This window comes from Microtus ochrogaster, chromosome 17 (genome assembly GCF_000317375.1).
Source record: "Microtus ochrogaster isolate Prairie Vole_2 chromosome 17, MicOch1.0, whole genome shotgun sequence".
Taxonomy (NCBI): domain Eukaryota; kingdom Metazoa; phylum Chordata; class Mammalia; order Rodentia; family Cricetidae; genus Microtus; species Microtus ochrogaster.
In genome coordinates this window covers 31041635-31058979 of record NC_022019.1, presented here as the reverse complement: position 1 = coordinate 31058979, position 17345 = coordinate 31041635, and the positions used below count along the sequence as shown (strand labels likewise).

At 39.8% G+C, this 17345-nt stretch overlaps 1 protein-coding gene across 2 annotated transcripts in view; it reads left to right on the top strand.

Annotated features, from left to right (window-relative positions):
* The window catches only part of Uggt2 (UDP-glucose glycoprotein glucosyltransferase 2), a 97955-nt gene that overhangs the window by 63613 nt on the left and 16997 nt on the right, over positions 1–17345 (top strand). For both annotated transcript variants that reach the window (XM_026783237.1, XM_026783238.1), the window contains 5 exons: positions 915–1104; positions 8187–8345; positions 9120–9205; positions 11779–11863; positions 14353–14435. In XM_026783237.1, the coding sequence (XP_026639038.1) occupies positions 915–1104; positions 8187–8345; positions 9120–9205; positions 11779–11863; positions 14353–14435 (603 nt within the window). The remainder of the gene's footprint in view (positions 1–914; positions 1105–8186; positions 8346–9119; positions 9206–11778; positions 11864–14352; positions 14436–17345) is intronic.

Sequence of the window (17345 nt, the reverse complement as noted above, 5' to 3'; positions counted from 1 at the left end):
TCTCTCTCCCTCTCCCTCTCCTCTGTCTCTCTCTCGCCCTTGTCATTGTCTCAGATGAAGTGTGAGTAGAAATGCCCACTTGGCAGTTAGCGGAGTACTTTTCAGCCACAACTAGAGAGGGCTGGAGTCCTCATTCCCACAGCACCAAACAACCGATGAGCTTCGTTGCCTATGTCCACGCTCCCCGTTTCATCCCCTGAACCTGGAGAGCTGCAGCAGAACTCACACCATCTTTATTTATTAAAGTTCATCTTTCTTAAGAAAAATCAAAATCGTTGTGTACTGAAACTATAGAACTCACAATATGGGTGTGAGCTGAGCATGATCGTAAAATACGTGAGAAAACAGAAAATCGTTTCTATGTTCTCAACATTGACCCACACTACTCTAAGAAATGGCCAATCTTTAGTATGCTTATGCTGGAGAATGAGGCAAGCACGGTAAATCTGCAGTCACTCTATGATCTATTACACAGGAGCACTTAACTCCATCCGCTTGTTTGGTTCTAGTTGACTTTTAAAATTGATATCAGAATTTCCACTTGAATTTCAGTTTGTTTTTTATTATTTTGGGTCTTAGTTCTCTTTGTAGTGGGAAGAGCTAATAAAATACCTAAAAAGCAAACTGTGTGTAAGTGTGAAGGTATATAGAAATGAATGCAGATAGATTATATGCTCTAACTCAGATAGATTTTCAGGAAATTCTAATTGTTTTCATTAAAGAGTAAAAATATATAATATGATATAAATACATAATAATATAGTCTTTTAACTCCTGTGGCATACAGTGTGTATTTAACTTTTGGATTTAAGATCTTATAGTCATATTTATTGAGTCATTTGTAGTTTTAAAATAAATGAAGAATAGGTAATCCTTTTAATTTTAGTCATGATATTTTTATGTTTCATTAACAGCTTTTACCGTTTTGTTCTGGAACCAGAGCTGATATCAGGGGCTAACAATGGTCCTTCTCATGGACCAGTGGCAAAATTCCTGGACATCCCAGAATCACACCTTCTAACTCTCAACATGATCACCCCAGAAGGATGGTTGGTTGAAACAGTACGCAGCAACTGTGACCTTGATAATATTAACTTAAAAGACGTAAGTTATTGTGGGAAGTCATGTAAAGATGAAGGAATAGAGTAATCCATGTTCATTGACGCCATCATCAGTGAGCATCACACGAATACCAAAATTGTTGTGTAACTCTAGGTCTCAGTGTGGTCCTTTTCTTTAATTTTTATGTGTATCTCACTTCTGAAATCAACTTCTCACTGTTTCCAGATTCATAAATGCCCTCACCATTTTCTTGGCCATGTGCCACTATCTCAGAGCAACTGATAAGCATGTGGAAAGTTTGGAGATGACATGTTGAGACACTTTGCTTAGCAAGTTTAACTTCGAGAACTTCAGTCAGAACACATTGCCTGGCTCATAGCTAGCAAAATCAGCTTTAATCAAATTGAAATAGAAACCAGGAAACAGAATTTGTCGGACTATAGGCTAAGCACACCTGCTTCCCATTACCGCCACTGTGACTTCGGCTAGCGAATAGTGCGACCTCTCCTGCTCACCTTGGAGCAGAGAATTTTACATTTTTATTGACCTGTATTCACTCTACATAGTGGAAAGTGTCATTAGGACATTTTCATTCAAGACTATTATGTGCTGTAGCCATAAATGCCTCCCCAAAAACCCACTTTCTCCCCTTACTCTCTAGTCCCCACTTCCCTCAGTCCTGCTTCAAGTCATGTGTATGTGTATGATATGTATAATAATTATGTGCCTGTAGAAAATTTAGAAAGCACAAATAAGAGAAAACATATTTATCTTTATGAGTCTAATCTATTTTCCTTACATGGTGATCTCCAAAGCCATCCATTTCTCTTCAGATGACATAATGCCACTCTCGTGCACACTGGCTAGAACTCCCTAGTGTGCATGCTATCATATCTGTGTTCACTCGTCCGCGGATGGATACATAGATTGGCTCTATAACGTGGCACAGTGTCAAGTTACATATGAGTACTGCCGCAGCAAGTACAACTAAGCACTTGTGTCTGTGACTCTGCTTTTAGTCTGTGAGGAGCATAGTCAGGAGCTGGGCATGTGAGCTCTGTTTTCAATGTTTGAGGGATCTGCCTAGAGATTCCAGAGTGGCTCCACAGCTGACATTTCCACAGTGGTGCCAACCTACACTACTCTGGCTTTCTCACCAGCCTTTGTTAGTCTTGATTGTTTGTTTGTTCTAGATGAAAAGCATTTTGGCTGGGGTAAGACAGGACTTCAGCTGTTTGTGTTTGCTGTGGCTAGGATTTTGAACGTGCTTATGTCTATTGGCTGAGTGCCCTTCTCTAGACACTGCATCATCATTTCATCCCCCCTTTGTGATGTAATTGTCTGCTTTCTTCATACTTAGGTTTTTCCCAATTCTTTATTCTAGACCGTAGTGAAGATTTTGTCTTTTCCCCAGATTGTTTCCTTTGCTGTGCAGCTTTTCAAATCCCTTTCAGTTCCATCTGTCAGATCTGGAGGTCAGCTCCTGAGGCACGGGGTCCTTAGCCCCAGGTTTGTCAGTCTCAGAGAGCTGTCTCTTACAGGGAGGACCTGATCCTCTAATTTCTGCTTGACGGACCTAATTTTCTCATTAATATTTGTCGGTCAAAGAGGCTGCTGTCTTTTCTGCAGACATCCTGGTAGTTTTGTCCAAAAGCAGGTAGCCAAAGCTCTGTTGGCTTAATCCTGGGTCCTCTTTGCTGAGCTCCTTAAACTTTTCCACCCATGACCCAGTTATACCTGAGGAATTTTTACATGAACATGGGACCATGTACTGAAAAATAGGTGTACAAATCCAGCATTAAGTAATAAGAAATCTTAAATTTATTTTAAACAATTTTATGTCATAAACTTATTTTATTTTCATAAAAGCATCTGGTTTATTTTCACATGCCTTTGGTTTAATGTTACCTTTTTTATCCAGATTTCTTTTTAATTGAACAATTTTTTGATTGAAGATACATTTTTATACAATATATTCTGATCACTTCTCCTCCCAGATCCTCCCCACCTATGCAACTCAAAGCCTTCTTTTTCAATTTTTTGATATATACATAATTTTACCATTTACTAAAGATGAAGACAAATTTGTATGCTAGTGAGATGATGTACGTGGATGGTTCAGTTTTACTTGTGTATATTGTGTACATGGGCACACACAGCACCGTTCATGCATGGAGGCCACAGGAAAACTTCCGGGAGTCAGTTCTCTCCTCTCCCGCATGCGTCCTCCATGGGTCCCTAGTCACACCTGGACAGAAGCAGAAATTAAATAAATACTTTTTAGATTTTAAGTATGTATTTGTAAAAATCACTTACTCAGTTATGTTTATTTCTGATCACTTTTAAAGTCATTGTAATTGGGACTCTGTCCCTGAACCCTTCCCTACCGGGGTAACTATTAGTACATATGAGAGTGACTGAACTTTGTGTGGATTTATATATTCTTCTATTTTCTGAAAGCATTTGTTAGGTCTAAGGGCTTTCTGGCATCTGTAGGGTATTTTATATAGAGGATCGCATTATCCACAAATAAGGACAATTTGACTTCTTTTTCCCTATTTGTATACCTTTTGCTTCTTTCTCTTGTCTTATTGCTCTAGCTAAGGCTCCAATAAGAATTGAATTGAGTTAGAAGTGGAAAGGAGACCCCTATTTTCTTCCTGATTTTAGTGGATATGTTTGAGCTTTCCCAGCTAGAATAATGTGGACTAGAGACTTGTTTTATACAATTCATTTCGTTGAGCTATGTTCCTCCTATTTCGGGTTTCTCCGGGTCTTTCGTTATGCAGTAATGAGGGCTTTATCAAAGCTGGTTTCTGCGTCTATTAATTTCAGATCACGTGATTGTGAATGATCTTTTCTATTCGTTGCTGAATTCAACTTGCGAGTACTGTGCTAAGAGTTCTTGCCTTATGTTCATCAGGGATTGACCTGGGATTTTCTTTCGTTGTGTCCTTCTCCAGTCTTTGTTCCATATAATACTGGGTTCATAAAATAGAACTGCTAACCATCTTTCCTGCTCTTGTTTTATGAAATAGTTTCAGGAACGTTAATGTTCTTCTTCACAGAACTGATGGAACTCACAACCAGCTGGATCTGGACTTTTTGGTTGGGAGACTTTAAATCTCATTGCTTACTGTACAGCTATGTAAGTTACTTATACTCACTTGATTTTAGCAGACCATATATTTCTATAAATTTATCTGCTTCTGGATTTTCTAATTTATTGAAATTTTGGTCTTTCATGTATGCTCAAGCAATACTCTGGATTTTGTTGGTGTCTGTTGTAAGCCTCCTTTTTATTTCTAATTGTCTTCTCTCCTGGGTTGGTTTCACGAATAGTTTGTGAATCTCATTCATTTCTTGTTCAAAAGCCAACTCCGTCTCATTTGTTCTTTGTACTGTTCATTTCAAATTCACTAATTTCTGACTTAATCTTTATTCTGTCTTCCTATCTGCTGACTATGGGTTGTCTTATTCTTGTTTTCCTAAGACACCATTCCTCATTAATTAACTTGAGATTCTTAATATAGACATGTATTGTTATGAAATTGCTCTCATTGGATCCTCTAGGCTCTTTTTCATTGAGTTCTAAGGATTTTTGATTCCTGGTATCTTTGATGACCACCACCTCCATCATTCAGTCCCCATAGGTTTGTGCCCTTTCTATAGTTTCTTGTCTTGTTGATTTCTGTTTTATTGCATTGTTATCAGACTGAACATAGGAAATTATTTCAATTTATTTGTATTTGTTAAGAGTTGCTTCATGTCCTGAATATGATCTTCTCCAGAGAATGTTTTATGGAATTCTGAAAAGAGTGATTATCTTTATGGAGTTTATAGACATCTACAGGATGTCCATATACTGTCATGTTGTTTGGTACTGATGCTTGTCCATCTTTTGTCTGGGTGTCCGGTCAGTTGGTAGGAGTGTGATGTTGAAATCATGGTTACTGTGTGGAGGTCTGTCTGTGCTAGGACTGACTCTTTGTTTCATTAAGTTGGGCATTCCAATGCTCAGTTCATGCATTTTAATAATACCATGTTCTTGTGGTTCTGTTCCCTTCATCAGCATGAAGAGACCTTCTTTAAACTCTAGGGAACAATTTCCACTTGAAGTCCATTGTGTGAATGTGTGTGTGTGTGTGTGTGTGTGTGTGTGTGTGTGTGTGTGTGTGTGTGTGTTGGTTTCTGAACACTCTATTCACTTGAAAATTCATTTTCCACCCTTCACTGTAACGGTGTGCTTATCCTTGCCAGTAAAGCCCCCGCCTTGCAAGACACAAACTGCTGATTGGTGCAGGAGTCTTTCTGAAATGGCCTTAGCCCCATTCTTCTGATGAGTGCCAAGGAAAGAGTTCGTGTCGCACACCCCATTGTGTCCAGTTGGACGCAGGCATGCTCAGTGAGGACTCCAGTGTTGACGTTGTGTGTGGACCTGTCTTCTCCTCTTTGGCCTCTGCCCTTGTCTCTGCTGATACAGCTTCTATGCAGCTTTTGTCTCTTGGACCCTTTCCTTTCTTCCCTCACTTCTTGTCTTTTCCCCCATCTCTTGTTGCTCTTCAAGTTGTCTGATATGCAAGTATGGTACAAACTTTCTGAGACTATCTTTACATCAAGCTGTGGTTCCAACTGATGGGATAATGTGTTAAAAATACATTGAAGTTTTCAAAATGTTGAAATGAGAAACTTTCAGGAAGAAAGTAACAAATGCAGAGCACATGAAAAGAGATTGCCTAGAACTGATGCTCAGGAATTGAGGAGCAAATGTCCGTATGGTCTTCCATTACAACTGCTCCTGACTTCTGTATTCATCATCTTCATATGAATACATATATATACATATACATATAAAAGAAAATATGGCCACACACCTGGAGTAAGAAGGCACAAGTTCTGTGGGAATTGGGCTCGTATTGCCCTCATGTACACCTTTCGCCTAAAGACTTTCCCTTCTACTGAAATTTCTGTTGATCCAGTCATGTAGAGTTGTGGGATTTCCTTCTAACTGACTCTCTGGTGCCCTCAGCCTGCACTGCCCACCAAAGCCTGTACCGCCCACCAAAGCCTGTACCGCCCACCAAAGCCTGTACCGCCCACCAAAAGGAAGAAGCCTAAAATTGTGCTATATCCATTATCTGAAATCAGCCCAAGCACAAGTAAAGAATAAGATACAAAATAATAAAGTGTATGAAGAGAAAGGTTCAGAAAAAAATTTGGAAAAGTCCTTGTTGTCTTTATGATTGGTGAGATCACTTCGCAGGGTCTATTGGAGTCTCAGAAACAGAAGAACCCATGTGTGTTATTAAGATAACTTTAAAGAGCTCAAACAAAGATGTGAAAGGTTTTCAGTGGGACAATTAATAGCTGAAAAATAGACATCCTACCTGCTGGTAACAGTCTTGCCATCCTTAGACCCTGATGCAGGCTAACTAGACCCTGAGTGCAGGTTAACTAGACCCCGAGTGCAGGCTAACTAAACCCTGAGTGCAAGTTAACTAGACCCCGAGTGCAGGCTAACTAACTAGACCCTGAGTGCAAGTTAACTAGACCCCGAGTGTAGGTTAACTAGATCCTGAAAGCAGGTCACCTAGTCCCTGAGTGCAAGCTAACTAGTCCCTGAGTTCATGTTAACTCAACACTTGGCAGTGAACAGCAAGGCTCAGCATCTTGTCAACACTGTATAGATGGGCAGCAGCTGTAACTCTACAGTTATAGAACCAGGTCCTTGTGTCTTCACAGATGCGGGGAATAAGATGGCCCTCTAGAAACTCTGCTTCCTATTGTGTAATGTTAGTATTTAAACTATGTGTAACTATTCCAGAATCTTTAGAGTAATTTGTAGAGCCATTTACTGGAGTAGAAAGTAAATTTAGGTAAGGAGTAAAAACACAAAAGTGAGTTAAACATGGGTGCACACTTGTAATCTCAGCATTCTGAAGACTGTGGAAAGAGGGCCAGTTTAAGCTCCCAGCCAACCTGGGCTACGTAGTAAGAGGTTCCAAAGTGACTGGAGTGCCTGTGCATAGACTCTTCCTTCTTAATACCTGCTGCTGTGTAACTGTGTGCTCATAAGAACAAAACAAAGCATTCTTTTAGCTGAGTCCCTTCTGAAGCTCTTCCATTTCAACAAGTTGCTATAAGGGTTTATAGATACATAGTATATGAAGTCTATCACTAGAATAGCAACAATTCAGAATCTTAAAGTGGATTTAGCAAATACTATCTACAAAGAGTTTACCTTCAAACAAGCACTGAAGTTATATATCAGGACCTAAAGAAATGCTATGCACACCATTCTAATCACTTCTGAGATAGTTACACCAAAGAAAAATAACTATGCAAGGTGGAATGTTCCCAAATATTTCTGAAAATATTTCTAAGCATACTGGTAGATACCTGATTGTCCCAGCTACCTGGGAGTCAGGACAGAAGACAGGGTTTAAAGCCCGTGGAGTGGCATACACTATTCAGTAAGACCATATCTCAAAAAGATTACAGAGTCATTGATTCTGAGAAAACTTTAATGCAAACATAAGCTATACATATTTGTTTGAATAAACACATTAAAATTTAAATTGTTGATGTTTATTAGACTGTTTTAACTCTATATGCTTTCTCTTCTTTTTCCTTTGCTCTCCTATGGGAAGATTAATGTTAATTTAAATAAATTGTACTTACTTGCACTTAAATAATGAACATTACTTTTTTTAATTTCAAGAAAGACTGTAGATGATAACATGACTTTCTTGCCCCGTTTGAAATGAATGTTATAGAAGAAGATAACAGATTGAAACACATTTTTTATAATTACCTCATCTAAATGTTGAAGAGGCCTCTGTATTGCTAGTTATGGACTGCCTCTCCAGGCATACTTCTTTCCTACTTGGTGTTATTTGTGAATATATCATGAAATTAGGAAATAACTGAATTGGAAAGAAAAAGTTAATCACACTCTTATCTTGAAGAAATTAGTGAATTATCAGTTTGTTCATGTGCTAAAAAAAGACTTGAAGCCATAAAACAAAGTGTGTTGTTCTGTTTTAGAATCATCATTTTTATTCATTATGGAATTTGTATTCTTATGATTCTTTATACTCAACCAATATTGTGCTCCTCCGCAGACTGAGAGAACGGTTTCAGCAGAGTATGAACTAGAGTATCTGCTACTTGAAGGACATTGCTTTGATATGACAACAGAGCAGCCCCCTCAGGGTCTGCAGTTTACACTGGGCACAAAAAGCAATCCTGCTGTAGTTGACACAATAGTGATGGCCAATCTTGTAAGTATTCTGAAGATTAATTAATGCTATTTAACATTTTAGTGAAATCTCTTAAGTTTTCCTGATACTGAAGATAAAATAATAGCAAATCTTACATTGTTGAACTGTAGAAATAGGAGCGGTGGGCTATGTCCCGCCACCCGGCTAGCTTTACTCCAGAAATAATTACACAGAAACTGTATTCTTTTAAACACTGCTTGGCCCATTAGTTCTAGCCTCTTATTGGCTAGTTCTCACATCTTGATTAACCCATTTCTAATAATCTGTGTAGCACCACGAGGTGATGGCTTACCTGAAAGGATCTTAACCTGCGTCCATCTCGGAGAGGAGAGCTATGGTGACTGCTTGACTCTGCTTCTTTCTCCCAGCATTCTGTTGTCTACTCCGCCTACCTAATTTTATGTCCTATCAGGGCCACAGCAGTTTCTTTATTAACCAATGAAAGTAACACATAGACCCTCCTCCATCATTGAACAGCTAATAGAAAACAAAATTGAATCTTTTTAAAATTTATTTTATTTATGTGTATGTGTCTCTGAGTGTCTGCCATGTACACGAAGGTACACAAAGAGCAGACGTGTGTATGTCTCTGAGTGTCTACCGTGTCTCTCTGAGTGTCTGCTTTTATGTAAAATCTCCTTCCTTTGAGTTCATTTGTAGAGTTTTCTCTCGTTCACACTAAATGCTTTTTTGGCTACTTTATATATAATCTTTAATGAATAACTGCATATTCTTATTCACGTAATTGAATAGTTTCCCTTTTTATCTTCCAAGGGGTATTTTCAGTTAAAAGCAAACCCAGGTGCGTGGATACTGAAATTGCGAGAAGGAAAATCTGAAGATATTTATGAAATAGTTGGGTGAGTTATCCAAACCAATTTTTTAAATTAATTAATTGATCAATTTTTCCTATCCAGATCACATTTTCCCCTCCCTCATTTTTCTCCTCCCAGTCCTTCTGCCTAAATTGCACTTCCCCCTTCCCGTTCACTCCTCCTGTATCTTCAGAAAAGCCCCCCCTCCCCACCTCTGGATATCAGCAGACATGGCAAATCAAGTTGCAGTGAGACCAGGCACCTCCTCTCCTGTTAAGGCTTGATGCAGCAACCCAGTAGGAGGGAAGGGTTCTAAAAGCAAGTAACAGAGCCAGAGACAGCCCCTGCTCCCACTGTTAGGAACCCCACAAAAAGACCAAGTTGTTACAAAAGTGTAACGTGCAGAGGGCCTAAGTCCCATGCTAGGTCTCTCTGGTTGAGGGTTCAGCCTCTGCTAGATGCTCTGAGCTCAAGTTAGTTGATTCTGTGTGTTTTCTTGTGTTTTCTTTGGCCCCTCTGACTCCCATAATACTTCCTCCCCCTCATCCACAGGATTCGCTAAGGTTTGCCTAGTGTTTGACTGTGGTTCTGTGCATCTGTTTCCATCAGTTTCTGGGTGAGGCCTCTCTGATAACAATCGGGCTAGGCAGTGATCTATGAGTATAGCAGAATATCATTACGATTCATTTCATTGACTTCCCCAAACCACTTTTAGAGTTTTAGATGTGAATGATTATTTAGTGTTACATGTCAGATTATCAAAATGGAAATTAAAATCCTAAAAAAGTATTAGATCTAGTTCTGTGCAAGATGACAGAAAATGACTTTCCAGTACTTAGCCACCCATAGGATTTAGCAACTATCCATGCACAATGCTGAGATCCTAACACATGACAGTCTGAGGAAATGAATAAGAGCAAATGCACTGAGTAGGAAGGGCCGTCTCCAACTGCTGGTGTACTAGGAAGTAAGTACAACTTTGCCCTGAACCCTGAAACCAAGCCCACCCCAGCAAACCTAGCACCCAAAAAGCCCTCATGGCACTAGACTTTAAATCGTACCCCAAAACTAAGCCTCTATGCCTTGTTGTGAGGTAGAGTCTATAACCATAACATCTAGGCATATCTGGTGTACGCAGTATTTATGTCTGCCCACTGTAAGGCCTACTCAAGTGACGCCTAGCAGTGGACCTGTCCGCTAAGTTCAGACACTACTGAGAAAGGGTTGGAGAACTGACTCCCGGGAGAGGCATATAGAACAAAACTGAGATCCTGACAGAAAAAGAGCTACTACCTATCCATGATTCCAAGGTAAGAAACAAGATGCTGCTATGACCATGATACACACCAGCTGGCTTTCTGAGCCCAGAAAACTAAACCTCATGTCTCCATCACTGTGCATGTCATTGGAACTAGCGAAACATTAGCTTATTGCCCCTTCAGGCTTTGCTCCATGAAAATGTATTTGTCTGTTCAACAGAATCTAGTTATCAGCCAGACTAGTGAACAGCCACCACCAAAATGACAAAAAGAAAAACAAAGAAACAAAAGTTTAGTGAGACATTTATGCCATTGCCTCCAAGGCTGAGATAACATAGCAGAAGAGGAAGCAGAAAGAATTTTAGAGCCAGAAGAAAGGAGGGCTGTAATTTGTAATATGGTAATTTCTCAGAAAATTAGGAAACAACCTTCCCTAAGACCCAGCAATACCACTTTTGGGTATATATCCAAATGATGCTTAATTGTGCCACAAGGACATGTGCTCAACTATGTTCATAGGAGCATTGTTTGTCATAGCCAGAACCTGGAAACATCCTAGATGCCCCTTGACTGAAGAATCGATAAGAAAAAGTGGTACATTTTTACAATGGAGTACTACATAGCAGGAAAAAAATAATTACATCTTGAAATTTGCAGGCAAATGATGGATCTAGAAAACATCATATTGAGGGAGGTAACCCAAACCCAGAAAGACAGATATCATATGTACTCACTCATAAGTGGCTTTTAGACATAAAGCAAAGAAAACCAGCCTAAAATCACAATCCCAGGGAACCTAGACAACAAAGAGGATCCTAAGAGAGACATACATGGATCTAAACTACATGGGAAGTAGAAAAAGACAAGATCTCCTGAGTAAATTGGGAGCATGGAGCCATAGGAAAGGGTAGAAGGGGATGAAGGAGGAAGGGAGGGGGTGGGGAAAATATGCAGCTCAATAAAAACAATTTTTAATAAATACATAAATGCTGGTGGAGATTGGAAAGTTTTGACAATATAATTCCTCTAAAATTGAAAACTTTCAAGTCTAGAAATTGTCTCTCATTTTAATTATCAGTATATCAATGTCAGCTAAAAGATCTGAGTTTTGCCAAAGCCTTTTCATACTGCAGCAAACTAAGCAAGAATGTAAGCCTTATGAATAATTAGATTATTAAGGTTAATAAGTGCCTCTAGATCATCTTAATTAATATTAAAATAAGTTTAAATATTTAACTATAACATTTCGGTATATATTGGCTATATGATATAAACAATTTTATTGTAAGGGAATTATTTGTATCAATATTATAGTCTATTACTGAATAAATGACGGGTATTTGTGTTCTTCTCTTTTAGGCATGAAGGAACAGACTCAGAGTCTGATGCAGGCAACATTGTTATCATGTTAAACACTTTTAAGACCAAGATACTGAGAGTGCAGGTCTGTGTGGGCTTTCGTACACACTTTTCACGGGCTTTAGTGCGCACCTTTTACAGGCTGTAACAAGTGCCTTGGTTCCTCTTTGTTTTGTTTAATAGCAACTAAAATTTGGTTCTCTAAAATTTTGCTTTGTAACTCAGTGAAAAAAAGGAAAATTAAGGTTATGAAAGTGAATTTTGAAGACAAAAGGAATGGTTTGTTTAGATTTTGTTATTAGAATACTGACTGTATCATTAGGAAATAATTATATTAGAATACTGACTGTATCTTTAGGAGATAATTATATTAGGATACCTACTGTATCTTTAGAAGATAATACTGTGCTCTAGAGATGAGTCAGGACACAGGTGCAAACTTAGTCCTGGAAAGAGAGGGATGAAGACTAGGCATTTATTGTTCTTGCTGGTTGTTTTTGGGACAGTGTCTCACTGTGTAGACTGGCTGCTTCAGAACTTGCTGTGTGGACGAAGTTGCCCTCAAACTCAGAGATCCTGCTACCTCTTTCTTCTGAGGCCTTTCTCTGTCATTCTTCCCTTCCTCTCCCTCACCCACCACCTCACAGCCTTTTTATATCTTGTTTACTGTCAGAGCACTAATTTTAACAAAATTTTTAAAGATTCATTATTTTTCATTGTGTGTCTATTTCCTGGTGGTGGCACATGTGTGTGAGAGCAGAGGCCTCAGCATCCACCCCCTGGACATACTGTTTTTTCTTCTCTCGTCCATTCTCCTCCTCTGAGAAGCTGCCTTGGAGTTTTTATTTTAAACCCTAATAACATTATCCTTGTGCTTAGGGAGGGGAAAGGAGGGGAAAGGAACAAAAAAAGAATTTTTAAACAATGGCAGGCATAGTTTCCCTTTTGAGTGAACCCTCCTGCTGAAAACTAGTAAAATGGCTAAAGGAACAACTGACAGGAACAAAATACAAAGAAAACACGAAGGGCGATACAGAGGTCCTGGAAGTTCCCCGGTATCACTGTGTATCCCGGAACACTTGCACTGCCATTTTGATTTAATTTACATGTAATTTAATACAGATTAAAGTGCAAAATCTATATAAAATAGTAATTTACTAGAAGACATTTTCATCAACGTAAGGATGAAACATACTAAACTATCTCTCATCAGCCCAAATTTGTGTCACCAAATATTCCAGGGAATTCTTAACTTTGAATTGATACTAAACTAGTTCCTGATAGGCAGAAATAGCCATCCATCTCTGGAATAAGATTACAATAAACTGAAAATCATAGTTTTAGAGTGTAGAGCCAGCACATGATAGAAGATAAGTACACAAAATCAGCAGAAACAAATAAAAAAACAGGCACATTCAGGTCAGATTCTAGATGTAAGAAGTCTTGATAGTCTAAAATGCTTGTGTTTAAATAAATATACACTCTTGAATAAAGAACCCTGTTTTTTTTTAAAAAAAAAAAAAAGTACACAGTAGCCAGATGGTGGTGGTGAATACCTTTAATCCTAACACTCAGAATGCATACAGGCAGATCTCTGAGTTTGGGGCCACAGGACAGCCAGGGCTACACAGAGAAACACTCTTGGAAAAAAAAAAAAAGGAAGGTAGATAGCAGATGTGGGTATGTATGTAGCACTAGGGTGGGTTTTTATTTTTAAGACTAACCTTTGAAACTGAGCACCAAGACTAAGAATTGAGTGTCTGGGGCTGGAGAGAGGCTCAGCAGTAAGAGCACTTGCTGTCTTGGGGAAAGCTGGACTGCCTCCTGCACCACAATGGTTGGTCTTACAACCCCCTCGAACTGCAACTCCAACAAGGGATCCAGTGCCTGTTGGCCTGTGGGGCGCCTACAGCTTGTGGGCATACATAGAAGCTCCATACAAGCACACACACACAAATAACATTTTTAAAATCCACAGCAAAATAATTTAGTAGCTGGCTTTTTATATGCTGTGGAAAGAATCGGCAAATTGCAAGGCAGATATTTGTGTTTTATTGAACTAGGGAAATATTTCTTGTATCTGCAAATACCAAACTGTGAGTTGGGCATAGAGGGAAGGAAGAAATATCATATTCGTCCTCATCCACAGCGTGTGGGAGAGATCGATGCAGTTGTTGGAGCAGGGAGTTTAATTGTACTCAATAGAAGAACTGGAGAGCAGATGTCGTCACTAGAACCTCCACAGGAAGAGGAAGGGGACAGTCATTAGCAAGGATGAAAAAGGTCTAAATTATGTGACTAACGAGAAAGGATCTCAAGGAATGTCTTAAACTGCACAATCTCAGACCCAAGTGGAAGCCCATTGTTTGTTCTCATGGGAACCAACAGAACAGTTTCTGAGATCTTGTTTCCCCAGAACCGATAGTACAAGATAGTGTAAGATTTAATTTATAACATTATGTTAATACATGACCTGGATTTGTGAGCCATAACTACGTTCTTACATTACTACAATTTCTTGCCTTATATGACATACTTTATAAATTCTAAATTTCCTTTTTCCACATTGTCTAGGTAAAGAAAAAATCAGGTAAAATTAAGGAAGATATCCTTGCTGACAAACATGAAAATCGAGGCATGTGGGATTCAATTAAAAGGTAATTTTCTATAGTTATTTTAATGACTAAATATTTTTAATGATGTAACTATATTAATGAAGAAACTCTGCAGATGACAAAGATCTAAGTAAAAAGGCACAGGCCCTCTCTCCCAGGAGTCATAGAGAGACACATAAAAGTTAACATAGAAGCCTGGAGCTGGTGGGAAAGAGGCTGGCGGGGTGAGGGGAAGAGAAGAGAGGTGGGGAAAACACTTGGAACCAACATTACATGCAAAAAATTGCCAGAGAATTAATATAATTTTTTAAAAAAACCTGGAGCTATAAAATGCTAAAAACAGAACACTGTTGAAACAAAGGGTGGGCTATAGATCCATCTGGGGACCTCGGGAAAGGTTCTTCCTATAGGACATGGTGTTCGAGAGCCATAGTTAGACTGAAAGGACCCGGTTACGTGAGGAAACACGAGGTGTGTGCCTCAGAGGAGAAGCTCGTCCAGCGTGGTTGCAACACTGACTGCCATAGGCTGTTTGTGAGTCATATTGTTAATTTTAAAAAAACAAACATTAGGGTTTTGTGTGTAGCTGTGTGGGGGTTGTTTCCTAGCACGTATGGAGCTCTAGGTTCCATCCCCAGCTCACAAAACGGGGGAGGGGTGCAAGGGAAGAGAAGGCTGGGTTCATATATGTATAGTTCAATAACACAAGACTAGGCATGGCGGTGGGTATTGGAGTGGCATGAGCCGCAAACTCCATCTCCTTTGCCTCCTATTTTCCTGAGAGATTTTTTAAATAAAGGTATACTGCCCAGCAGATAGAAATAACCTCTTTCCATATAATACCAACAAAAGTTCCAAAGCTGGTGCAGGTTGTACCATTGCATGTTTCCCAAGCTGAGCTGAGCATGTGACTGTCCATGTTGGCAATATGCTTTCTCCTGTGAGAAGGCCTGTTCCACATGCACCTCCGAGCATGAAAAAGGGGAAAAATGGTTCCTCTAATGCACCAGCTTGCTGGTCTACCCAGGTTCATCTTAGCTAGCTTTAAGGATGGCCTGTGCAAGGAATGATCCTGCCCACAGTGGGCTGGGCCTTTTACATCAGCTAAGAATCAAGACAGCCCCCACAGACAGGCCCACAGGCTGATGTCACAGTCCTTTGGTTGAGACTGTAGTCTCGGATGACTGTGGTCTGTGACGGGTGACAGCTAAGGCTGACTAGAGAATTTGAGTTTATGAGCATCAACACACGATCCTCTCCGTCAAAGATAGAAACTTTAAACCAAATGGATTCAGCAGCCTAAATAGATTTTGTTGTTCTACAGTCAGAAGAATTGCCATCATTTTGGACTTGGTCCAGTTTATGCCTCTTTTTCTATAGCCTACTCTTTTGTTAATAAAAACTGTAGTACTAACCCATGTAGTAACTTTTTTCTCAGAATTACAAAAAAATTAAAAATAATAATTTTCATCATAATAATTGATACTTGCCAAAATATTTTTAAATTTAGCTTTATTATTTTATGTATATGAGTGTTTGCCTCAGTATCCATCTGTGCACTGTGTGTGCCTGCAGGGACCAGAACTGAGTACTGGATGCCCTGGAAATGCAGTTACAAGCCAGCTGTGACGTGTCATAGGGACACTTGGAGCTGGATCTGCTCTAACTTCTGGGACATCTTTTCAGCCCCACAAACAAAAAGCAGCTCTCGAACTGTGGCCACTCTAGCCATGTGCTCCGATACACCCGAGGCTTTGATTAAAAGAAAGCTTTCCGCACCAATCATGTGCATTAAGAGTAGCCCAAATTAATTTGGTCCTTCTGAATTTTCTTGCAGTATTTTTTGTTTACTTATCTGGGCTTTTCAAATTGTTTTCATTTGTTTTTTTTTTCTTTTATTGAAAATAGTTTTTTCTTAAAATTCTCATTAAAATTCCTTTCACTATACTCTTTCTTGTTCTCCAAACCTCCTCCCCTTGTGGATTTGCTCCCTTCTGGTCACTCCTTAGACAACAGACAGGCTTCTTGGAGACATTAACAAAATAAAGTAAGGTCAAACAAAAACTAACACACGGTCTGTTGGCTGGTGTTGTGTGTAACCAGAGACTAACACACAGTCTGCTGGCTGGCATTGAGAGTTGCCAGGGAGGAAGGAGCCTCACCTGAGACCCAGCTGTAAGGCATTTTCTCCCTTAGCGAATAATGGGTGAGAGCCCAGCCCATAGTGGGTGGTGCCATCCCTGAGCTGGTTGTCCTGGGTTCTCTAAGAAAGCAGGCTGAGAAAGCCGTGGGAAGCAGGCCAGTAAGCAGCATCCTCCATGGCTCTGCATCAGCTCCTGTCTCCAGGGTCCTGCCCTGTTTAGCTGGTTTCCTGACTTCCTTCAGTGATGAACAGTGATGTACAAGTGTGAGCCTAATGAACCCTTTCCTCCCCACCTTGCTTTTTAGTCATGGTGTTTTGTTACTAAGATACATAGGAATTGGAAAAAACAAGCAACCAAATAGACGAGTCCAAAAGAAGACACAAGAATCACACCCAGTCCTTCACACACTCGGAGTCCCCATAAAAACACTGAACTGGAAGTCACTGTACACAAAGCCCAGGTGCCGACCTGTGCGGCCCCGTTCTCACTGCTTCCGTCTCTGAGGTCACACGAGTCAGTGCCCGCCTTCCCTCTGTCTCTTACACTCTTAACTGTTTTCTTTTGAGACAAGTTCTCTCACTAACAAAGGGGGGACTTTTGAGTTGGAAGTCCTCCTTCCTTGAATTCCTAAGCAGTCACTTTTTAGAAAAAGTATAGGGGTGTGGGTGTGGGTGTGTGTGTGCTCCCCCATAGATCACTGTTACATTTACAGAGGAGAACCTCGTGAGCCACAGCCGCTCCTGCCCCCCCATAGATCACTGTTACATTTACAGTGGAGAACCTCGTGAGCCACAGCCGCTCCTGCCCC